Consider the following 25,762-nt stretch of genomic DNA (forward strand, 5'->3'; position numbering starts at 1 on the left):
GGGTCGGCGATCTGCTGCCACTCTATTTTTAGCCGACTCAGCATTGGTCACTTTCTCCTGGCGGGATCTTGCCGAGCGAGCTCCTGCATTCCGGAGGTATTATCAGCCGGGACGGTGTGGTGGCTCCGCGGTCGACCCACGAACTGTGGAGTTGGAGAGAAAACCACAGGACCTGTGGTGGAGCATGATGGGTAAAAGTGGCGAGAAGATAGTGGGAACCGTCAACTCATTACGTTCTCAAAGGATTCACGCCAAAATGACGGGAATTTTTTTTTCCGGGAAGATTATCAGATCTTAGGCTACCAACCTGAACTATAATGATGTCCAAGAAACACCTTTAATCAAGGGATTCAGTGTGGATCTTATCGATGCTGCTACATGGCCTTACCGGATGGATGAGTTCACTGAGTGGGAGTGAGACGAAGAAAGTATTGGGTAAAATGTTTATCAACATGTTTAAAGGTCTCATTCAAATTTACTCATTTTCTACTCACCCTGATGTCGACTAAGGGTTTGGATTCTTTTCAGAGAAATCGGTTCCTATATAGAGTAATAGAAAATGTTTTGTTCATTTTAATGTAGGGACTGGACCTAAGTTGTCTTCGTCTTCGTCCAAAAAGACACTTAAAAACATCCAAATACCTCCGTCTGTAACGTCCATCTTGGATTGAAGCCTCGACGAGCGGAATTGTTCGGAAAAAAACGTTTTAAAAGTTTTTATTTTAAACTCATTTGTAGCAGAGGTTTAAAGAATGAGATGCGATACAGACAGGAAGTACTCCAGGTAAATATCGGAGTACTTCCTGTCTGTATTCTTAAAAGTCTGCTACAAACGACATTAAAATATAGACTTATATTTGTTTTTTTCTAAACAATTTCTAATGTCCAGGATTAAATACAGGATGGACGTTACTGTATGTAAGTATGGCGGTATTTGGATGTTTTTAAGTGTCTTTTTGGAAAAAGACAACATTTTTATCTATAATATATATATATATTATACTCTTAAAAAAAACCCTCATTACTCTGAAAATAATCCCAACCCTTAGTCGACATGAGTGTGAGTATTACTTTAAGTAGCTGCTGGTTTGGACGCCCATATTTCATTTTAGTCTTGTTCTCGCAAGGTTTCTGCCCCCACCTGAAATAAGAAAACAGGCTCAAGTCGAGCTGCACGGAGCAAGAAGACACATTGGGATTAAAACATTACAAATAAAGATGAGGTAAAGTCATGAATTAAACAGTTAAAACTCCCCGAGGTGAGGCGGCGTTTGAAGTGCCGTTGAGCTTGGCAGCCCGACGTTCTCTGGTTCCAATACGTCGCATTTCCGCGCCTGCTTCAATGAAGCTCAGCACAGTCCGTCCATTCACGTCCCCGCAGAGAAACCGGAGGACGTCGAAGAATCCCGCCGCGTCCCCCGACCGAGCTTGCCAAAGCCAACACCAGACAAGTGTTTGTTTTTCCCTCCAAATGTTTTAAACGCGTTAAAGTGAATTATCTTTACTTCAGCGCCGACGGCTAGCGCTGACCTCATCGCCCGGCGTGTGTTTTCCCTGGCAGGGGCCCGGACTTCAGACTTCTTTAATTATTTGACTCTTCAGAGATTTCGGAGGCCTGAACACATCGGGAGGAACTCGAGGGACGAGGAGGGTTTTATAGGACAGTAGGGGTCAGAAAGGCTAAAGGTATGCTGGACCGAAAATGTTGGACGTGAAGAAAGACCAGGGAGAAGTCGGCCCCCGGGGGCCCACGCCAGACTTTTTGCCAATATTTATGCTGCCCTGTTTATGTAGGGGTTATTATGACAGCTAAAAGAAACTTGATGTTTATTATGTTAACTTGATTAACTATTAGTTTATTCATGTATTTTTCAATAATATAGATTTAACCGGTTTTAATGAATTAGTTAATTATCCTTTCCTAGTTTCATATTTGCTGCTTTTATGACAAATCTGTTTTGTTTTTTTTGTTTTTGTTTTTTTAATGACTGTTCCATTCAAATTAAAAAACTTAAAATATTATGATTACCGTCAAGACGATATGTGTGTCTCTTTATATTAAGATACTTGACTCATTTAATTTGCCAGCTTTTAAAAAAAATATTAATGGATTGAAGTGCGCCTTATAGTCCAAAAATAAGCTAAATTAAGGTATGGGATTTATCTGTTATGTTCGCTGTAATTTAGCACCTACTTGAAGTGGGTCTACAATAAATCCCCAAAAATTGACTGATAACTACTGGAAGGGCTTTGCTGTAATGTGTTTAAATGGAGACATTGAAACTAAAAATATGTCCAAACATCAGCTTTAAAAGCTGCTGGAGAGTCCACTGTATCCTCTCGTCCTCAGTCATTGCTGGGATCTGACAGGATTTCATTGTCCCTTCAGCTGAGGACGACGTGATGACTCCTAGTAGGTCGGAAGTTGAATTACAACACAAAAGGAATGCTGTGAATATTTGCCTTTTACTTTTAAATGAAAAAATCCAACTTAACACACTTCATTGAAATAAACCATTAAATAACTACAATAAAAATAAAATATAATTTGAGCGTCCCTGCCCCCGAAAAAGGAGATATTCTTGCCTATTTATTTATTATTCAATAATAAAGATTCAACAGGTTTTAATGAATTGTCTTTTTTATTTATGTTCATGTTTTAAAAATAAAAGTATTATTCGACCAAATAGTTGCTGCTTTTATGAATCAACCTTAAAATGATACAAAGGTCGAGCCAATAGCCGTGACCTTCTCCAGGATGTATTTAGATACTTCCTTATTGACTATCTCGGGTCTGGTATCGTTAAAAGCTGGAGATTTTCCATGTAATTTTACCCCGTTTTCTCTCTAATCTAGTTATAAAAACCTCTCAAACGTAGACGCAGGAAAGAGAAACGTTTCTTCTAATTGATGTTTCATTCCTATGCTAACGCTCCAGGTCTCTAATTGAATCCTCCATAAATCTCCAAACGAGCTCGAAACATGTTCCTCCTGATCTCCATTACCACGCCAGCCCGTCGTGTCAAAGTATCGGCGTATAAACATGGAATGGAGATTCCAGATTGGAACGCACAGCTGCTTCCAGTTAGTCCATTTTCTTTTTCTCTCTCTCTCTTTTTTTTTTTTTTTTTAAAAACACTAATTATGTTTGAGGTTTCGCTGGTAAGAGAAAGATCAGAGGACCAGTTTCCCGAGCGGCGGCGCTGACAGACGCTCCGACAGGCGGTTTGACACGGAGACGAGCGATTCACGCAACTCGTCCCGAGTTTTCGGAGGATAATCGGAGCTACTTACGCCAGAGATTTGTTCTCTCTTCTGGTTCATCCCCGTCGGTTTGTCAGCGAGGAACACTTGAAGGCAACAAACACCAACATCTTTAGTCAAATGTAACATTCTGAGGAGGAGGGGGGGCGGGGTGAAGCTTAATGCGGGTGAGAAAAATGTTAACGAAAAACATCTTGGGAGGATAAGACGAGTCGAAAAAAAGTTTTGAAGGTAGCCTTTAACTCAGGAGTGACTTGTCGTGTTCATTTCCTCTCTGACCTGATGTCAAGGATGATAGATCCAAGTGGATTATTGGCCATGTTGATATAATGATGTTTGAAAAGGGAGGACGAACGCGGAGTCAATTGAAAACAAATGTGTTTGTGGTATCCCTTGTGTTCCCACTGGATCAAGGTGAATGACCTCAGGGCTTCCAGGTCACCTTGACCCAGAGATGACACTAGGATTAAGATTAACTTTTGCCTCAAAGAACGAAAAGATTTAAAAGGAATCAAATGTCACATGAACAAGAAGACGTTAAGTGATGAACTAGCTCGTTTTTTAGCATATTTATGTGACTCTTTAAAATGACTGGCAGCGTCTGCCGACCAATGACACGCGAGTGTTTTGGTCATGTGATTCGGGAATCAAGTTTTGAGACTTTATTGACAGTTTTTGGGACTCGATCGACAGCGATGACTCGTAAGCTTTCATGAATTTATTGTTCAAATATACGACAAGAACAATAGTTTTTATCAAAAGTAAATGTTTATTTTACTTTCACGTGGTTTAAAATGTTTACAGACGTTGCAAAAGTTTGAGGTCCGTAAGTGAAATTATTTTTATTTTTTGTTTAATTTTGATCAGTCATTAATTGCAAAGTAGAAAGTAGTATTGTCGAGTACTTGACTCTGGTGTTGTAGTATTGACAGACCACATGACTCTTGACAAAGTCGTAACTGATTTCATTTGTTTTCAAACCAAAATATGTCCAAACATCATGTTTAAAATCTGCTGGAGTTGACTGTATCCTCTCGTCCTCAGTCATCGCCAGGATTTAGCGCGATCTAATCGTTCCTATAGCTGCGGAGGACGTAATAACTGCCGCCATCTAGTGGCCGGAAGTTTAATTGCAACACAAAAATGAAAAGAAAAAAAACCCGCTTTGAATATTTACATGTTAATTATAAATTAAATTGTTTTATTTTAAACACACTTTATTTAAATATAAACCAAAAAATAAAACAAGATAAAAAACAACATGTTTGAGAGCTACTACATTCAAAAGAACATTTATCGAATATTGATATAGTGCAGTTGAATATCGATACTGTATCGTAGAAAATAAACTTTATATACAAGTGTATCAGAATTTCTTACACCCCTAGTGGCAAGAGCCGAGAAATATACTTCAAGAACATGACCACACAACAGTGTTTTTCGGGGTTCAAGTGGTCATGCAGGGGTTAATAATCACAGCTGAGTTGAGAACATCTCGTCGGCGCTAAAAAAAGACTCTCGTCTACATCAACATCTGCGGCTTTCCGTCGCCTGCGCAGCAGCGGGAATCCGCCGGAGTCGCTCGAGCGTCCAGAAGACGATGTTTGCGGGCGCCGCAAGAATGCTCGCCGTGGTTGTTTATAGATATCGGGGTCGGCTCCGATCGTCTTTTTGGGGGGCGCCGAGGGGTTTCCAGTGTTGAGATCTTGCGGTTTCGGCCGTTTCTGTTATCATTTCTGCACGACCGGAGCTCGTAAGAGTCGTACGGGTTTACGACTCCGGGTTTTTATTGTTTCTCCTGTGGAAACACGACTTTAGGTCGACGTGGGAAACGGGCAACGAGCAGACGCCGGGATGATGGACGAGAGATTTGAAATGAAATCTCCAAATATTTCCTCGTTTTCTTTTTTTTTTTAACGAGCAGAGCTCTCGGTAGGACGGGTCCGAACCAGCCTGTTTATGGAGACTGCCCGAGCGCCTCCAGCGCCACTGAGGGACCTCAGAGACCAATATCCTGCTGCCGAGGAATCGTGTCCAGCGAGGAGACGTAGAGGGGGGAGTCAAATACCAAAGTGGGCCGAGGGGGGCGGGGGGGGGGGGGGGGGCGGTAGGGGGGTCAGCTGCACGTCTCCGTGGAGAACGATCCAGCTGCTTTTCTTTCGAGTCGACTTGGCTTCTCTGAATCATTTCGTTTCCATGAGATTGTGCAGAGTCAGCACATTCTTCAGTCGAGATGAAGGCCGCCCCCAACCCCCCCCCCTCGCCTCGTCACCCCCCAAGATGGAAACTTTTTGGGGGAAAGATGTTGTTCTTCTTGTTGACTGGAGGGTTAAGTGATTACGACCACCTCGCTAATGTAGTGAACAAACCTGCCACTCAAGCGAGGAGTCATCGTGTGTGTGTGTGTGTGTGTGTGTGTGAACTGTGTGTGTGTGTGCATGTGTGTGCGTGTGTAAATGTTTACATGGAAAACAAATCAAAAGGGTTGAGAAAAAAAAAAAGAATATTTTGTCATCCATGTCATTTTCTCACTAATATGTTCACTCTTTAAAATGACTGGCAGCGTCTGCCGACCAATGACACGCGAGTGTTTTGGTCATGTGATCTGGGAATAAAGTTTTGAGACTTTATTGACAGTTTTTGAGACTCGATCGACAGCGATGACTCGCAAGCTCTCGTGAGCTGATTGTTCAAATTTACGACAAGAAGAACAATTTTAATCAAAGGTTAATGTTTGTTGTACTTTCACGTGGTTTAAAATGTTTACAGAAGTTGCAAAAGTTCGAGGTCCGAAAGTGAAACTATGATAAATATTTAAGCCTTGCAAGGTGAACTTTTATTAAGTGAGCCCTATAATCCAAAATATACGGTAAATTAATTTATGTGATTTACTGGTTATGTTAGCTTACGTCAGTAGCTGTAACTACTGGAAGGGCTTTGCTGTAATGGCACTAAAAAGTTTTTAAAAGGAGACAGAACCCTCTAGTGGTTATATAGCACAACTGCGTATAACTGTTACATAGTTTAAAATCTTTCTAAATTACAAATAATTCACATAATTACAAATAATATACAGAATGCTATAGATCCAAACTTTTGACAGATTTCTCAGCGCCGTGTACAAAATAAAATCGGTTCAAGGTCACTAAGTAAAACCAGAATTAATACACACGGCTTACAAAGGAACTTATGTGCACCTTATAGTCCAAGAAATATGGTAAATTAATTTGTGATTCATGTGTTATGTTTGCTATAATTTAGTATCCATTTGAAGTGTGTCTACAATAATAAATACATTTCTGATAACTAGTGGAAGGGCTTTGCGGTAATGGGATTAAAACGTTTTTAAATGGAGACTGAACCATTGAGTGGTTATGAAGCTCAACTGTGTGTAACTATTATATGGTTTGGAATTAAATTAATTTACTGCTTCTTCGTAATACTATGGAGGGTCAGTATACAAGGTCAGTAAGTGAAACCAGAACTGAAATATAAGTTTTACAAGGCACACTTTGGATTTTTTTTTTAATATTACTGGATATCAGGTGCACCTTATATTCCAAAAAATACACTAAATTAAGTTATGGGATTTATCAGTTAAGTTACTTCAATTCCTATTGAAGGAAGTGCGTCTTCAACAAAACAGGAAATGTTTGATAACTACTGGAAGGGCTTTTCTGTAATGGGATTAAAAAATCTTTATATGTAGACGGAACCATGGAGTGGTTATAAAGCGCAACTGCGCGTCATCGCAGTGTTTACAAGCCTCGGCTACACTTAACACCCCTCATGTGGAGCCCAGTACCAGATGTTGATGACGCAGCCATAATAACCGCTGCCATTTTTCATCGAAAAAACAGAGTCATTTATTCACTTTTCTCCTATTTTGCCAGCAGCCACAGACCCGTGTTCTCCGCCGACCGGACCGACGTCTGGGTCCAGGGTCTCCAGAAGACCTTCGGCCACCACCAGCAGCAGGTGTCGCCGCATCAAGGTGAATGGTCGCCCCCCCCGAAGACCTCGGGTCGCCGCTCCGGTTGCCTTCAGTTTCCCTCTCCTCCGGCAGGTTACCTGTTTGTGGACGGGAAGCCGGTGGGCGACGGGGGATTCGAACCCGCGGCGTATTTCACCAACACGGCCACCGCACACGCCACAGGTGAGTCCGGTGGAAGGTGATGCTAAAGGACGCCATGTTTTTTTTTAGTGTGGCGGACTTCCTGTCAAATCGGTTAATGAGTCAGATGCACTTCCTGATTCACTCAGATTTGACCCTTAAGTCACATGAAAAGCCATGACTCATGGGTTAGTGACAAGATTCGAGTCTGAATTTGCTGTAATTGAACGTCTTTTATTACGTGAAAGAACGATTTTTTTTTGTGGGTTTAAAACTCGACTCAACTTTCTGACCCGTGTTCATCGGGCGAAGCTCTACACCGAGTCTCAGATCCTGCACCGTCTCTTCCCCTCAGGGTTCGACCTGCTGCAGGACCTGCAGGGTCACCAGGCGGGCGGGGGGTTGTCCATGTCCTCCTGCCCCGACGACAGCTTCCTCTTCCAGCCGGGAGGCGTCGACCGCTGCCTCAATCAGATCTTCTCCATTTATCTGGACTCCTGAAGAAACCAGAAAAAAAAAAAAAAACGCTGGAAATCTCTTTTTTTATTATTCCTTTTTTTTTTGTTTTACTTTGGACTGGAAGAATGTGAAAACGTCGTGAGTCATCAAAGATTGTGAGAGTTCAGAGGACATTTTTAAGAATCTTAAAATCTGAACTCGTATGTCTTCCCCTTTTTTTTTACTAGATTAAGTTAAAACGTGTTTGAATGCAAACTTTATTAGCAATAACAATCATGATATTGTCTGCAAATGATTGTTTTTTTAAAAACAGTATTAAATAACGTGAAAAAGATCCCAAATATACATAAATATTTTATCTCTTAGCATGACCCAGAGTCGGGTCACACTTCTGTTTTATAAAAACATGTTTTTGTGACATTTATGTGAAGTAAACAAAGTTGCAACGAGAATAACTTTGAAACAGCGATTGAATGGAGAAATACGTTTTTAGTGTTTTTTACGAAATATCTTCATCTTTACTACTTCTGTACAGTTTTGACTGTTTTATTTTCCTTGTGCAGCTTCTAGAGAACTAAAATCTTTTAATAGCTGTTAGCTTACTAAACGCTAGCTTGCTGCTAACCTCCTTCGCTAATCAGCTAACGGCATGCTAATCCATATTTATGATGGTATATGGACTTGTTTCATCCGGTTACATGTTAAAAATGTGTTAGTTAGTTTAAAAGTTACAATAATAGTTTATATTTTCAGTCATCACAGACTTTATTTGAGTTAGCAGATGCTAATGCTAACACTTATTTCCATTAGGTTCTTAGCTCGTTTCCTCGCTACCTTGAATACTTTCAATAATGTATTTTAATCTTACGTGAAATCAAAATTTACTTAAATAACGGCTTCTTTTTTCACGTTGTCTTAATCCGTTATTGTAGGAAATGTGTTGATATAAATTTACGGATGACAGTATATTATATATTTTTATTTTATTTTTTATTTACAATTCAACATCTCATTTGACGGCAGTAAGACGTTGATGGTTTTCTCAACACTACCAAGTATTTCATGACCAATTGCACTTTATGATTAATCCGAAAAAAATTAAAAAATAATAGTAAATAAGACTTTATTGAAACTAGTTTTCATTTTCAAGATAAGTTTAAAAAAAAGTAGAAAAGAAAATTTGCCTTACTGGATATAAATGTTAAACATTAGGTGGTCATAATGATATGGCTGATCGTACAATAAGAAGCAATGCTGCCCTCTAGCGTCAGACAACCACACTACCCCCAAAAGTCCATGAATGCAAGTATTATTTTAGTGTAAATAAATGTAACGAGCAGCAACTTTACTAGAATGTCTGTATTTAACCAGTTTAGCTTCAAGTGCCTTCAACAGCGTCGTCGTATCGTTTCAAAGGTGTGAGATGTTTACAAACCTTTTCTTCTGCACTTCCATATATCATTCCGAGAACAAAATGTTTACACTGACTTTGTAGCAAAAACAAATATCTCATACTGTTTAGTGTACAAACAAAGAATTGTCTTTTTTTTTATACCAGAATAAAGAAAATGTGTTTCTATTGTTTGTCCAGTTTGTTTGTTTTTTTAACATGAAGTGAATCATGTACAATCAAATGAAGTACAATCAAAATGAATCAGAATAAAACTAAGAATTATAACAATATTTAATTTGTGTTATATTTTATTAAATACAAAGATTGTTGCCATAGCAAATAGAAAATTCAGGAAATACAATCGAGAAATAACTTCAAGAACAAGTTTTAATTCGTTTGTTTTTTTTAAAGATTGTATTTCCAGTTGGAGTTGCCATAGTAACATCACCTGAGGATATTTAGCGGCTCGAAAACATGCGCATGCGTACACTGATCAGACAACACTTTCACTTTTAACATGTTTAAATAAAATCCGCAAATTAATGTTCAAACTTTACTCTTTTTTTTATTCTCGTTTTTATAACAAGTTCCGGTATATGTTTTTTATATTTTCGAATTGTAATTTGTAAAATATGTTTTTGTTTTTTTTTTCAATTAGTTTTATCACAAATCTGTTTAGGATTTGATCTTGTTTTATAAATAGCTTCAGTTAAGTCAGGAAAAAAAATATGTTTTTCTTTCTAATGTATTAAATATTACTTTAAAAATAACCGCGGAGGTTGCGAGATAAACTTCTGGCAGAAATCACTCGAGGCGAACTTTCTCTGTCAGGTGGCAGTCGCGCCCTTCGGTCCGAACCAGCAGAACTTCAGTCGGTTCTGGATCTGGAGAGAGGGAGAAGAGGAGGTGTGTGGATGAAGTCTTCTGTGCACAGCTGAGGGATCGATCTGGTGAGAACTTCTGTCTCGAGCACGAGTGATGCGTTTGTGGGTTTGTTTTGCACGCGTTGAAAACGAATCAAACGTGACGTCAATTCGTCCGTTTTGTGTATTTAATTTAACATCCTGCCGTAGTTATTGTAGTAGTTTGTGTACAATAGTTGCAGTTGTAGTGATAAAAATACTTAAGTAAGGATCTGTAGTAACTTCAGAGTAACTATTGGTAGTTTGACTGACAGTTGACAGTAGATGTTCTAACATCAGTACAGATGCATAAGTTCAGCTCAGCGCTGCACCAGCGCACATGGTATCAAAATAAAAGCCTCCAGCATAAGCTGTTTTTTGAGCCACTGACCACTGCGCTCTTTTCAGTGTCAAATCAAATGTGTCAAGAGCTTATTTACGTATTCGACGCCACCTCAAGTCTTTCTCGTCTTCGCCCAGGTCTGGTCTGCTGGACTAGGCTTGGTCTAGTCTTGGTCTAGTCTTGGATTAATTCTTGAATCTGTTTTTTTTTCTGAAATCCTTGGTAAGTTCTCCATCTTCTATCATGAAGGTGGGGTCGTTGCAGAGGAAATTTGGGAGGATGTAGCTCACATTGTTGGAGTGTGAGATCACCAAGTACACACACAGACACACACACACACACACACACACACACACACACAGACACACACAATGAAAATGGAAAATAACAGTCTTTTGTTTTCATTCATTTGATTTCAATGGACGCTAAAGTGCAGATGACAGTTACAGAAGTTTATCTATATTTTTATTTTAGATTATTTATCGCATTATATACACAGAAGTACTTTTTAAAACCATTAAAAAAAAGTATTTTTTAATGTATATATATATATATATATATATATATATTTCTTTTGTTTGTTTTATCTAACTTTTGGTCAGCGATTCTATCAGACTTTTATTTTAGATTATTTATCGCTTACATACACAGAAGTACTTTTTAAAACCATAAAAACAATGTTTTTTAATGTATATATATATATATATATATATATTTTGTTTTATCTAACTTTTGGTCAGCGATTCTATCAGACTTTTATTTTAGATTATTTATCGCTTATATACACAGAAGTACTTTTTAAAACCATAAAAACAATGTTTTTTAATGTATATATATATATATATATATATATTTTGTTTTATCTAACTTTTGGTCAGCGATTCTATCAGACTTTTATTTTAGATTATTTATCGCTTACAGTATATAAACAGAAGTACTTTTTAAAACCATAAAAACAATGTTTTTTAATGTGTATATATATATATATATTTTTTTTTTGTTTTATCTAACTTTTGGTCAGCGATTCTATCAGACTTTTATTTTGTGATGTGTCCCGACGACACAGTCGTCCACTGGACTCGCTGATGTGGACATTTGCACATTCCTGCTGCTCTATTGTGGCCGGTGATGATGTCATGGACGACCACACTGGTGCAGAAGAGAAGGTTGTTCTGTCGACCTCACAATTATGATCCGGGAATAAAGTCACTGACTTTATTTATAGATACATTTTTATCACGACATTTAGTGGTATATACTACTGTATTAGCCTTTGTTTCTACTCCAATAACACATTTGTTTTTTATTTATTAAGTGAATAAAGATTAATACTTTTTGATATAAGTGTTTTCGCTGTATATTAAGTGTTGTTTTTTAAATTATCCTTTTCTTTTGTTGATGATGGCTTGGTTTATTGAGCTATATTATTATTTAATAATTCCTTCTTTTTTTTTCTTTTTTCAAATTAATTAATTTATCTGATTTTGTTACTGGATCAGTTTATCTGTTTTTTTATCCATCCTTTGGGAACCTTTAAAATGTGTATCTATAAGTATATAACTATAACTACATTTATTTTTTTAATTCTTATCTCCCTGTTACTTTTGTAGAATATATTTATGAACAAATTAATCATTGTTATATTTTACTTTATTTATGTTTATCTGTGAATAACAGACAAAACAACATATGAATTTACAAATAAATGTTTCCCTATATTAAAAAACTAAATTTTTAAATTACTTATTTGTGAATTGATGAGGACGATGGTTATCCTGATGATTTAACAACTTTTAATCTCATGATGAAGTTTTATTTATTTAACTTATTAATTTGTATATACTTTTTTTTATTTATATATACAGTATATATACTGTATATTTAGCAAAAAATAGCTTTTTATTGATTAAATTAAAAAACATAAAGAGTTGATATAATTTTAATTAAATTAAAAACAACTGTTATTTATAGTTTCGATGTATCTGTTTATTTATTTGTTTTTTGGCTTATTTTTATTTCAATCAGATCATTGTTTACATTATTTCATCTTTTTTTTCTTTTTTAAATTAAGTCAATTATTTACATTATGAATTTTAATCAATCCTTTAGGAACTTTTTTTATTTTATTAATTTAATAACTATATATACAGTTTTTATTATTGCCTACTTATTATATTTTAAGAATATCATCTATTAACAAATACATCCTTGTTTTATTTTTTCAAGAAAAACAGCCAAAATATATAAGTTTTTAATCTATTAATCTATATTATTGATTTAAAAAAAAGGAAAAATAACTCCTTTGAGAATTACAAGTTTCTATGTTATTTAATTTCTTATTTTTTACTTTTTTAATTAATTTCATTATTTGTTACTTAAAGTATTGAAGTATTTTTATAAATAAATTAGATGTATTTTTATACAAAAGAATAACATTTCACCGTTGTTATTTTAGCATATTATTATTTCTTATTATTTCTCTTCTTTCATTAAACTTCTTACTTTGGAAGCACAGATGATGTTGATCTTTGTTTGCTCGACTCACCTGCTTCACCTGCTTCACCTGCTTCACCTGCAGCTCACAGCAGCATCTGTTCCTCCCCGACAGCCAATCACAGCACTGCATTATCCCCGGTGTCGGCCATCGCCATGACGACCGGAGCGTTCCTCCCGGCAGCCTGGAGTCGTGGCAGCAGCTGAAGACACCTGAGCACAGGTGAGTGAACATGAAGCTCTCTCTGGTTCTGAACTCTGATGTTCTGTTTCTGTGGTCCAGAGATGTCGGCTCGGTGGACACTCCTGCTGCTGCTCCCTCTGCTGGTGAAGACCAGGACTGCGAGATCCTGTGCGTGTCCGGCGGCGACGGTTCTGACCCGGTTCCCCGCCCAGGTGCCGACCGACGTCTGCTGCCTTAATTTCTCCGGATCCTCCTTCGGAGAAGTGGACTGGTCCGTGTTCTCCAACGGGTCCTCGGTTCTGGAGGTTCTGGACCTCTCCTGGTGCAACATCACGTCCATCAAACCTGGGGCAGCACCGGCCTCGCTATGGAAGGTCCACCTGAACCAGAACCAACTCCGGTCGCTGCCCAGGGACTTCTTGTCCGGCCAGACCTGGCTGACCGAACTGGACCTGAGCGGGAACCTGCTCCAGGAGCTTCCAGACGGGTTCCTCCGGGACTCCGACGGAATCCAGCACCTGAGCCTCCAGAGGAACCGGTTGAGGCTCCTGCCCGGTTCTGTTCTGCAGAAGTCGGACCTTCAGAGTCTGGATCTGGAGGAGAACCCGTGGGACTGTTCTTGTGCGTTCCTGCAGAACCTGAAGGAACATCTGAGGAACAGAACCGTCCCGCTGGAGGACTTGCTCAGGAACCTGACCTGCGTCACGCCCAGAGGTCTGGCCGACCGGGTCGTGTGGTCGGTTCAGAACCAGGAGGCGTGTCAGCCGGTGGGTCTGACCGCCCTCTTCGTCACGCTGCCGCTCCTCATCCTCGCCACCCTGCTGCTCTGCTGGTTCTGCGGGAGGAAGACCAGGAAGGACGCGCCGGTGTTCGGCACCGGCAAGAAACGGACTTCCAAAGCGCTCCCCGAGCCGGACCCCGGACCCGAGATCCTGAAGAACCAGCTGCTGATCCGCCCGACCTCCCAGCACCTGAGCAGCATCCGGGACATCTACGAGGAGGTTCAGGTCCGGCTGGGCTCGGTGGACTCTCTTCCTCCGGGTTCTTCTCTGAGCTCCGGCTGCTCCGACGGGGCCCGTAGTTCCCAGGACCAGGACCGGCGGTCCGAGTTGGACGCCGTCAGCGTCACCGACGTGCTCAAGGACTCGGCCGACAGAGAGAAGGCCTACATGACCCAGACCACCAAGTACTACAGCCTGGTCCCGGGCCTGGAGCTGGACGACTCGGACCACGGAGGCTACGAGGACGTGGAGCAGAACTGAGCAGAACTTGTCTCTTAAACACAATCTAGTGCAGCGACATCTAGTGGTGAGCTGGTGAATCACAGGTTATAAAAATAAATCTTAAAATGTGTTTGAGATTTTGTTTATTTTGTCCCACAAAACACAACAATGTGTGTGTGAGTGTTTATTTCTTTGGTTAAATGTTTGTTGTTTATCCTGTTTGTGTTGTCGTCCTGTGCTTTAGTGTTAAAGTGTCTTTCTCGTGATTTTTGTTTTAGTGTAGTTGTCTTGAGTGAACCTTTCTTTAGCCTGGTTTTGTGGTTTTTTTTAAGTGTGTGCTCATGATTGTGTGTTTGTGTGTTGTTTTGTATTAAAGTGTATTTTTGGTGTTGTGTGTTTAAGTGTACCTATCTTGTCTTGTGTGGACCTTTCTTCCGCCTTTTTTTGTTTATTAGTGTGTGTTTGTGATTATGTTTGTGTGTGTTGTTTTGTGTAAAACTGTCTTTCTGGTGTGTTAGTGTATGTTTCTTGTCTTGTGTGACCCTTTCTTTAGCCTGTTTTTGTGGTTTTTTTTAAGTGTGTGCTCATGATTGTGTGTTTATGTGTTGTTTTGTATTAAAGTGTATTTTTGGTGTTGTGTGTTTAGGTGTACCTATCTTGTCTTGTGTGGACCCTTCTTCCGCCTTTTTGTGTTTATTAGTGTGTGTTTGTGATTATGTTTGTGTGTGTTGTTTTGTGTAAAATTGTCTTTATGGTGTGTTAGTGTATGTTTCTTGTCTTGTGTGAACCTTTATTCAGTCTGTTTTTGCGTGTCTGTGAGTTTTGTTGAAGTGTGTGTTCATGGTAAAGTCTGTTTTTGGTGTTTTCTTTTCAAGTTTAAGTTTTTAGTGTGTAAACCTTTCTTTAGTCTGTGTGTGTTTAACTGGGTATTTCTATGGTTACATTTGTGTTTATTTATTTGGTGAAATGTGTTTTTGCACTTCCTGTGTGTGTTGTCCTGTGTCTTAGATTGTGTCCTTTGTGTTCATGATTAGTGGTTTTGTGTCTTTTAGTTGAGGTTTCTTCTTTGTGAAGAAACATAAGTTTGTGTTGTGTTGTTCTGTGTTTTTAGTGTGTGTTCTTTGTATGTTCGTTTTTTGTGTGTTTTAGTGAAGATTTCTTGTTTGAAATGGGTTTCTGGTGTTGTGTGTTTTAGTTTAGGTGTATGTAAACCTTTCTTTGGTCTGTTTTTGTGTGTGTTTAAATGTGCCTGTGTGAGTGTTGTGGTGCTTGTGTTCATTTCTTTGATCAAATGTGTGTGTTTCCTGTGAGTGTTGTCCACTAGTGTGTGTTTTAGTTGAGGTGTCTTGTGTTCAATACTTTTCTTTGGTCAGTTTTTGTGTGTGTTAAAATGTACATGTTTGTTTTTTTCTCTTTGTGTGGCCTGGTGTGTGTGTAGAATATTTAGTGTGTGTTTCAATGTCTCAATTTAGTCTGGGTGTGTCGTTTTGTGTGTCTCTGTTCCTTTGTGTGTTTATTTCCAACTATCCTTCAGTGACTCACAATGTAACAGGAAGTGATGTGATCTGCAGCACTTCCTGTCTGACCTTTGTCCTGACCTTTTTCCAATCTTTACAAATTATGGAGAAAAAAACCATTTTAAACTTAATTGTTTAATAGAGTTAATACAAAACGCATTTTTCTATTTGCATATCTATAAATGTGTGTCTTTGATTTGCAAGAAAGAAAGAAGATCCAGTCGGACCTGCAGAGCCGCTGCTGCTAATGAGACCTTTTCAAACATCAAAACTTTATTGCTACCTCGACTCTCGACGACGACGATGATGTCAGAGCTATTATCGGCTCTTAAGTTAGATCGTCGAGGAGGAGGGACGTCTAATCGTCGGAGGTCACCCAGGGGTCAAGTTCGGGCGTCGCCTCCTCGAGACAAAAGAGTTTCTGCAGCAGCAACCGAAGCCTTTGTGCTTGTGTGTGTGTGTTTGTGTGTGTGTGTGTGTGTGTGTGTGTAGATCAACTTGCTGTGTAATGACTTTTCCAAAGAAGTTTATTTAATCTCTTTATTTTTTTCTAAGAACTCTGGTTTCCTCCCACAGTACGAGACTCTAAATGAGTCAGTTCGCATGAGTGGTTGTCTGTCTTGATGTGCCCTGTGATGAGCTGGCCTCCTGTCCAGGGGCTCCATCTCTGCCTCACCCTTAATGAGTGTGTTGTGCGAGCAAGTTCTGGAACACTAGCGCCACCCACGGTTGGTCTAAAGGGCCCACATGACAGAGTTTGCGACGCCTGTAACAAACGTTCAGGTGACGGGAAGTTTCGGTTCTTGAGCCTCAGGGGACCTCAGACCACGACGATGAGAGTCGTACCAACGACGGTTCTGGGCACCAGCAGGTCCGACTCCACGATGACCCGGGCGAGACTCGGTACCTGGAATTCCAACGACTCCCTGAGCTCCGGTTTCAGCCGCCGTGGGAAGTTGTAATTAGGGCGTTGGGTTACCCAGAGAGACGCCCGGCGTCCAGACAACAGAGCAGGAAGTGAATCAGAGTCTTCGAGTCACAGAGACGACATTGTTGGAGTCGATGCTTCAATATTATCATCTTGAACCAGCAAAATAAGAGAAGCTTTTGGGTTTGTGTAGGTTTTATTTCAGGAAGTGTTCAAATAATATTTACTTTTTTGATATATATTAATAATTAAAATATATGTTATCATTTCATTAGTTAAAGACAGATCTTTAACAGATTTTCTTTAAAAAAAGGAAAAAATACTCGCAAACCTTCATCGAGCGGCACATTTTACTTATTTCCTTTGTTCTTCTTATAATAAATTGTATATCATCTAATTGATTGATTGATTAATTGATATTCCTTTATTCTTCGCCTCTTTGGAGGAAAACTTTAATTGTCCAAGCAGAAAGTTCACCAAAAATACGAAAACATACAGTAATATTTTTTAAACATAATAATAAAAACAGTAATTAATAATATGGTAAATTTAACAACAACAATTGATTTTATATTTATAATTTCGTGTTTTTATTTATTACATTGTATATTATTGTTTATTTATTATTAACGCAAGGCCGCAAGTTCGAGGTGCGTTCATGTAACTGTCAGTCATCCTCGAATAGATGTTACTTTTTGTTCGACATTCACTTCAATATTTCTTTAATCACAACATCTCTACCGTTTACATTTACATTTACTCCCTATTTACTTTTTCAAAATTAACTTCCCTTTTACTTAAAAAAAATAAATTACTTCCTGATTCCTTATTTAAAGAAAGACCATTTAAAAAATATTTGATAAAAATATTGAACTTAAATTAAAATATATTTTCTAACATTATTAAACATACCGAAATAAAGGACCGCCTAGTGGCCATAACCGTAACTGCAACGACTGTTACTTTTAGTTTGAAGGGTTTCGTGTAAAGATGAAATACGATGAGAAGGTTCGTGATCCTGAGGATGAAGAGGAAGAGGAAGTTCTTCTCTACAGGTGGAAGACTCATAAACGTGCGGGTCTGCAAACAGCAACGATGTGAAAGACAAACAAGAAAAAGATAATGTGACACGTGGGAGGATCTTATCTCTGACGCATAAATATGACACTGATGCTGAAGTGTGAATATTGAGTCGATCAAACATCACAAATATGTCCTTAGATTATGACCACCTGCTGCATTACAAACACTTTTACTTGATACATGTTGCATTTTGTTGTTGTCTCTCCTCCTTCACCAGGACAGAAGTTGCATCAAACATCATCTGGTCATAATGTTATGGCTGAGGGTGAGAACCGGCGCCCGAGGAGGACTTTAACCCTTTTATGACCTCGATTACTCATAACCGGCCTGATTTTTACTTTGATTTTATGGCTGTAAAAAGAGTTAAAATGATCTATGAATGAGTTCTTTTGTCTCTTTATCGCCGATGAATTAATACAAAGTCCGGGCCTTAGACTGTATTTATGAGGTCAAAGGTCATGGAGAAAACTGACTATTTCGCTACATATGACTGTTGAATTTTAGATCATTTGGCGTTTTTATTTATTTATTGCCAGTCGAAAATATGAAGTAATAAAAAAATATTTTGGGGGGAAAAAAAAAAGTATTAATTATTAATTATATAAAAATGTATATCATCATCTTTCTCTTTATGTTCTTCTTATTATTTTATTTTTTATGTATTATTTTTTATTGTTTATGAAAAATTGCTGGCTATTGGAAAAAAAACAATTTCCCGAAGGAGACCTCCTGAGGGATCAATAAAGTTTTACCTTACCTTACCTTACCTTACCTTACCTTAACTTACCTTATCAAATTAAAAAAGAAAATGATTTAAAATACAATACAGATTTTTCGCATATCAATTGTGTAACTTTCACCTGATGGTCCCTTGCAAAATCCGAGGAAATGTACGATAAAAAAAACATGCTTTTTGTTTATTTTTTAATTTCTCTATGTCCACTTGAACTCAAATAAAATCCAGTTCACTTCAATCATTTTCTGACTCTTTAAACTCTATACATGTGTTTTACTCTCCGTCTAACTCCCTCTCAGTGAACTCAGCACAACAGCTGCATAAGTTTGGTAAGGGTGTGAGAACAAAGTGATACACTTAGATCACAGTATTTTTTCATCCTTCTGTATTGATTTTATTTATTTTTATGTGTTTCAAATATTATTTTTTTGATACATTTTTTTTTATGTTTCAATAAAGTGTGAAAATAAATAATTATATTTTTTAAGAACATGCAAATATTCACACGGTTTGTTAATTTTTGTGTTACAATTAAACTTCCGGCTTCAAGATGACAACAGTCATTTTGTCCTTCGCAGCTATAGCAACAATGAAATCCTGGCTATGACTGAGGATGAGAGGATACAGTGAGTCCAGCAGCATTTAAAGCTGATGTTTGGACATATTTTGGTTTGAAAACAAATGAAATCAGTTACAACTTCAGTCAAGAGTCATGTGGTCTGTAAATTCTGCAACACCAGAGTCAAGTACTCGACAATACTACACACATATACTTGTTACTACAGTATTGTGATATATCGTATTGTTGCCTCTGTATGGTGATACTAAAGTCTTAGCCTGTGAGAGATTCTCTTCAGCAGAGGCGACACTCCTGCTCTTCCCAGACCATAAATCCAGGAGTGACAGCAGCAGGTTTTAAATCAGGACGATGTGTGTTCGGAGAGACTCCCCCGACCCGCGGACATGACGGTCTCGTACTCCCTGGAGGTCTCCGACGCCAGGTTCGGCGGCTTCTGCAAGCTGCTGCTGCGATGGAAGGGCAGCATCTACAAGCTGATGTACCGGGAGTTCCTGCTCTTCTGCGGCGTCTACCTGTTCTTCAGCCTGTTGTACAGGTGAGTGTCGGCGCTACCGTGTCCCTCCTGAACTCCCCACGCTCGCGTTCCTCAGGTTCGGCCTCACGCCCCGGCAGCAGGACCACTTCGAGAAGGTCGCCCTCTACTGCGACCAGTTCACCAACACCAACTTCATCCCCGTGCTCTTCGTCTTGGGTGCGTAAGCTCAACCGTCGTGAGCCGAGGCATGTTTGGAGTCACGACCTGGTGTCTGTGGCCGCAGGCTTCTACGTGACCCTGGCCTTCAACCGCTGGTGGGGTCAGTACACCAGCTTCCCGCTGCCCGACAACCTGATGATGGCGGTGTCGGGGAACGTGCACGGGGCGGACGAGCGTGGGCGGCTGCTGCGGCGAACGCTGATGAGGTTCGCCAACCTGTCGTCAGTCCTCATCCTGCGCTCCATCAGCACCAGGGTCCGCAAGAGGTTCCCCACTCTGGAGCACGTGGTGGACGCAGGTGAGTCGCTCCAGAGACTGTTATCAATGGATTTAAAGTTAAGCTAGTAACAATCATTTTAATATTGAATTCAACAGGTTATGAATAAAAAAAACACTGAATTCACAGAATTTATTTTTAATTATTGGAATTAAAATATTAAACTCTATGTGTAAGATTTTTTTGTTTTGAATATATTCGATTTCTTTTTTTTTTTATTCAATTATTTAACTTAAGATAAGCTCAAATATAGAAATAATTTAATTTAATTATTCAATTAAATTATCTACAAATAATAATTTAATGCTTAAAGTAAATCATTTCAATAAATTAAATTCAACATTTGACATGTTAAAATCGACCAGTCAATATTTTACGGCATTGATATACTATAAACTATTTTACTACATGACTTCCAAGGTCATTCCCGTACAAAACATATGAATTAAATCACAATATAAACCAAAAAATAAATCAATATATAACAAATAATAAAATATATTCTCGATCTAAACAAGGAAAGATTTTCAAAAAGAAGTAGAAAAAAGTTAATTTAATTTTTTTTTTAAAAAGGATATTTTACGAGTATAATCAAAAATAAATAATAAATTAACATTTAAACTAAAAGTCAGACCACAAACATTTTTGTTGTAATAAAGGATACATATTTCTAATATAATGATCAATAACAGCAACAAGAACATGTCTATATATATGTGTGTATTGGAGAAAAAAAACTACTATAATACTGTATGACACGATAAAAACCAATTACAACAATACACAACAAAATGTGAAATCATCAGAATCAGACATTTTTTATTGCCAGTATTTTTTCACGACGGTATAGAATTAGAAGAATTAAATAAAATTAGATGAATACAGCATTTCATTAAAGTGACATACAAAATAAATAAATTAAAACGTTAATAAATAAAATAAAATACATGAAAATAAATCAATAATATTAAAGATACAGCAGATTACATTTAAGTATCTGTTTACTTTTTTATGTTCATTGTATTGTATACACTATAATAAATAAACTCAATTAACTAAAAAGAAGTGAAATCGTTAAAAAAAAAAAAAGTAGAATTTTAACAGTAAATTGAGTCAGTACTGACATTTCACCACTAGTGGGCGCTTGTGTGACAAGTGTGTTTTTCGCCGGGTCCCGCTTCAGGGTTCATGACGTCAGACGAGCTGAGGAAGCTCGAGTCCCTGCACTCGGACTTCAACAAGTACTGGATGCCTCTCACCTGGTTCTCCAACCTGGCCGCGCGTGCGCGAGAGGAGGGGCGCGTGCGCGATGACGTCGCTCTGAGGCTGTTGATGGACGTGAGAGTCTCGAAGGTTCCTCGACTCGACGGGACTCGTTTTAAAAACATCTGCTCTGAACCCGCAGGAGCTGAACAACTACAGAGCGAAGTGCAGCCTCTTGTTCCACTACGACTGGATCAGCATCCCTCTGGTCTACACGCAGGTGACGTCACTGTGACGTCACTGTGACGTCACTGTGACGTCACTCTCTCTCTGTTTTTGACATTGATCAAAAATGTCAGAAATAGTTGAAGCTCAAAGTTTGCTGGAGGAGAAATATACGTGAAAATTATCTAAGAAGAAAAAAAAATGCTATTTTAAGTCAATCCAAACCTAGATGTACTCAACCTCCCTGATAAAATGTCATTGTCAAATCAGAAGCAAGATTTTAAATTGAGTTTTATGGTTAATTTAACCCCGTCCTGGGTCTGACCCGTGGTCCCCACACATGTAAAATTCACTTATTCTCTATGAATACGTAAAATTTTATGAAAATGCATAATATTGATTAAATTTGTAATAGATCTAAAGAAAAAAGAAGGGAAACAGTAAATATTAAACAAATGTATTTTATAAAGTGAAATACACAAACCTCAAGTCACAGTTAGACAATAAATTAAAATAAACACAAATGTATTTGTTATCATTAAAAGAATATATATACAGTTTATTTTTTAAACTAAATACATTTCAAGTCACAATTAAATAATAAATGAACATAAACACAAATGTATTTGTTATCATTAAAAGAATATATATACAGTTTATTTTTTAAACTAAATACATTTCAAGTCACAATTAAATAATAAATGAACATAAACACAAATGTATTTGTTATCATTAAAAGAATATATATACAGTTTATTTTTAAACTAAATACATTTCAAGTCACAATTAAATAATAAATGAACATAAACACAAATGACCTTATTATAATTTAAACAAAATATACAATTTATATTATTTAAAATGTGACAGTAACATCCTAAAACTTGCTAATTCTCAACTTAAACGTCAAAAAATACTTGATCCAGACAAAAAGATTATTTGTACGAAGGAAAAAAGTAAATACAAATAATAATAATTCAAATTAAATTAATTTCAAGTCACAATAATAAAAAAAATACAAATGTATTTATTGAAATAAATATTTAAAAATTATTTTTTATAAAATATATTAAAACATTTTGTTTAAATACAGGGATTATTAATTTAATAAAACATTAACGCACTAAAATACACTTGTTTAAATAAAAAAAAATGATATTTATAAAATGATTAAAGAAGTGCTGGATCCAAACTTTAAATAAATAAAAAATAACGATAAAAAAAGAAATATTTATTATAATTAGAGTATTAAACATTTTTTGTTTTAATATATAGACAATTATTCATATAATAAAAAATAAAATTCACTTTTTTTTAATATTGACACGAGAACAAAGTGTGATTCTCCGCGTGGACCTGCAGGTGGTCACCATCGCCGTCTACACCTTCTTCGCCTTCTGTGTGATCGGACGTCAGTTCCTGGACCCGGAAAAGGGCCACAAGGGTCACGACCTGGACCTGTACGTGCCGGTCTTCACGCTGTTGCAGTTCTTCTTCTACAGCGGCTGGTTGAAGGTGCGACCACAGACTTAATAGTATATATAGTATTTATGTGAATTATTATCACTTTAATGATTCTATGACTCGTGATCTTAACCAGATAACTAGGTTTAATGATAACAAATGAAAGATAAAAATCACATTAATTCATATCTTTAAAAAATGTGTAAAAAATGTTTAACCAAATATTGCCATAAAAAACAATTTCACTTCAAATTTAGATTTACTTACTTACTTTTAAACCTTTATTCAGTTCTCTGCAGTTGTATTTATTATTTATTTATTTGTGAATAACGTGTATAAAATTGTACTTTTTAATCTATAAATTAAAATGTTTAAAGTATATTTTGTCTCTTAAATAACAGAAATGTTTTTTTGAGTACATTTAAAACTAAAGCCATTTTATATAATTTGTTTTATTTTTTTATTTACGTCAGAATTTAAATTCTTGTATATATATATATTTTTTTTAAATATATTTATAATACATGTACTTTATCTACATAATTCAATACCTTTTCAGCATTTGAAATATTACATTAAGCCAATCACACCATTGGATAGCACTGGATGTGATGGACCTTCAAGTCATTCAAGGGTCCAGATGGACTCCAGAGCAGCTCATACTTTCATATATCTTCACTTGCTGCTGCCACCTAGAGGCCATCGGTGTCACTGCACCTACTGAACACATTGATCAACACAAAGTGACGTAAAAAAAACCTCCCGTCTGACCTCAGGTGGGCGAACTCATCATCAACCCGTTCGGCGAGGACGACGACGACTTCGAGACCAACCAGTTGATTGACAGGAACATCCAGGTGAGGCGAGCAACCATGATGACCAGGACCTGGTTCTGACGCGTCTGTGCCGCAGGTGTCCATGCTGGCCGTGGACGACATGTACCAGAACCTGGCCCCTCTGGTGAAGGACAAACACTGGTCCCAGAGACACTTCTCTGTCCCCTACACTCTGTCCACGCCGGTGTTTAAAGGATCAACCTTCGACATGAGGTCGTGAGAAATAAAACTTCCTCTTCCTGACATGACAGAGTAGAACTAGAGAGAAGATAATTTAACATGACTTTGTTTTCTATGAGGGTAGATTTGTTTCTATATTTATCAAAACATTTTATTTGTTTAATAATAAAGAATGCAACTTTAAAGTAATCCTTATTTAATAAAAATAAAACTCTTTCTTTAAAACATTTTACTTTAATAAAAAAAATTACTTCAAAACTGTTAACATTTTTCATAATAAAAAAGGCAAATTTAAAATTATTATTAATTTATTAAATTAAAAATACGACTTTAAAACTCATTTTCATTTCAATAATTAAATAAAAATCTCTTTCAAAACCTTTTTTCACTTTAATAAAAGATTCCGTCAAAACTTTCCTATTTCAATAATAAAAGACAAAATTCAAATTGTATTATCTAATTCAAATAAAAATTACGAATATATATATATATATATATATATATATATATATATATATATATATATATATATATATATAACTTTTTTCACTTCAATAATAAAAATTCCCGTCATTAACAATAACGTTTTTCTATTTAAATAATACGAAACTTTTTTTTTTGTGTGTGTGTGTGAAATAATAGGGTGACTATAAATCTTTAAATTTCCATAATAAAAAAAGATTTCAAAACATTTATCATTTGAATTAAAATAACGAATTAAAAAATATTTTCATTTCAATTAAGAAAAGGTCCAAACAGAGAATATTGTTTTTATTGAGGCAACATTTTGTTTGATTAATAATGTGTCTTTATTTAAACAACTTTGTTTTATGATAAATAATGAATAAATAAATCTAGTTTTTGCTCTTATTTCAAGTCTAACAAATCACTAAATATTTAAGCCCTAATCTAACTTTACATAAACACAAGAATTAAACAATTATTGTCGCAATTCTTGGTCAAATATTATTCATTTTTCCAGGCAATACATTTTTTTTTCCATTTTAACTTAATTCAAAATACTGTCGATCTAATGTTTAATTGCTACTTTTAAATTGTGTTGCTGCTCAATTTTATATATTTTTAATGAGTTTTTAATTACATTTTTTACATTTGACTAAAAGTATTGATTAATGAGAATAAACACAGTTTACCGTCTCATTAAATAACCTTTATTAACAGTGTATTTTCTTACAGAATGGAGGACTTTGAGATTCATGGTCAGACAGAATCCTCCGCCAGGAACTTCCCCGTGAACGGACTCAACGGTCTCCGGCAGAAGAGACGAGAGTTCCTGCAGCATCGCAGTCTCCCGTCTCTGCTGGACGTGTCTCACCGGGAAGACGTGTCTCACCTGGAGGACGTGTCTCACCTGGAGGACGTGTCTCACCTGGAGGACGTGTCTCACCTGGAGGACGTGTCTCACCTGGAGGACGACTCACCTGCGAGCGACGAACGACACAACATCACCATCAAAGTGACGGAAGCTCCTGATAGTTTGATGCTTCGTTAACAACTTTTTGTTTCATTATTGTTGAGATTTGATTGACAGAAAAATGATGTTGAGTTTGTGTTTGTTAAGCAGCTGTTTATATATTCTTTTGGTGTTTTTATTTCTTGATTTTGAGCTTGATTGTCAACATTTTTTATGTATATTTGTTTTA

At 37.1% G+C, this 25,762-nt stretch overlaps 3 protein-coding genes across 4 annotated transcripts in view; all 3 read left to right on the forward strand.

Moving 5' to 3' along the window:
• The window catches only part of glis1a (GLIS family zinc finger 1a), a 44,072-nt gene extending 36,084 nt beyond the window's left edge, over positions 1-7,988 (forward strand). The window contains exons 7-9 of one of the 2 annotated variants that reach the window (XM_087810927.1): positions 7,158-7,258; positions 7,331-7,420; positions 7,734-7,988. In XM_087810927.1, the coding sequence (XP_087667053.1) occupies positions 7,158-7,258; positions 7,331-7,420; positions 7,734-7,879 (337 nt within the window). In that variant the 3' untranslated portion in view covers positions 7,880-7,988. The remainder of the gene's footprint in view (positions 1-7,157; positions 7,259-7,330; positions 7,421-7,733) is intronic. The other variant, XM_087810928.1, reaches the window with a different exon arrangement.
• A 2,122-nt stretch (positions 7,989-10,110) lies between these two features.
• Positions 10,111-15,115, forward strand: LOC148064036 (uncharacterized). The gene is made up of 3 exons (XM_087811234.1): positions 10,111-10,180; positions 13,084-13,191; positions 13,252-15,115. Exon 3 carries the CDS (start codon positions 13,254-13,256, stop codon positions 14,412-14,414), a length of 1,161 nt encoding a protein of 386 aa, XP_087667360.1. The 5' UTR covers positions 10,111-10,180; positions 13,084-13,191; positions 13,252-13,253; the 3' UTR covers positions 14,415-15,115.
• Positions 15,116-19,602: 4,487 nt separating this feature from the next.
• best4 (bestrophin 4) lies at positions 19,603-25,611 on the forward strand. Its single transcript, XM_087810370.1, has 9 exons — positions 19,603-19,754; positions 19,810-19,910; positions 19,978-20,211; positions 21,374-21,528; positions 21,596-21,673; positions 22,981-23,133; positions 23,859-23,939; positions 23,995-24,134; positions 25,296-25,611. The coding sequence occupies exons 1-9, from the start codon at positions 19,603-19,605 to the stop codon at positions 25,609-25,611; spliced, it is 1,410 nt and encodes a 469-aa protein (XP_087666496.1).
• Positions 25,612-25,762: the final 151 nt, after the last annotated feature.

Source organism: Callionymus lyra, chromosome 16 (assembly GCF_982586985.1).
Source record: "Callionymus lyra chromosome 16, fCalLyr1.hap1.1, whole genome shotgun sequence".
NCBI classification, from domain to species: Eukaryota; Metazoa; Chordata; class Actinopteri; order Syngnathiformes; family Callionymidae; genus Callionymus; species Callionymus lyra.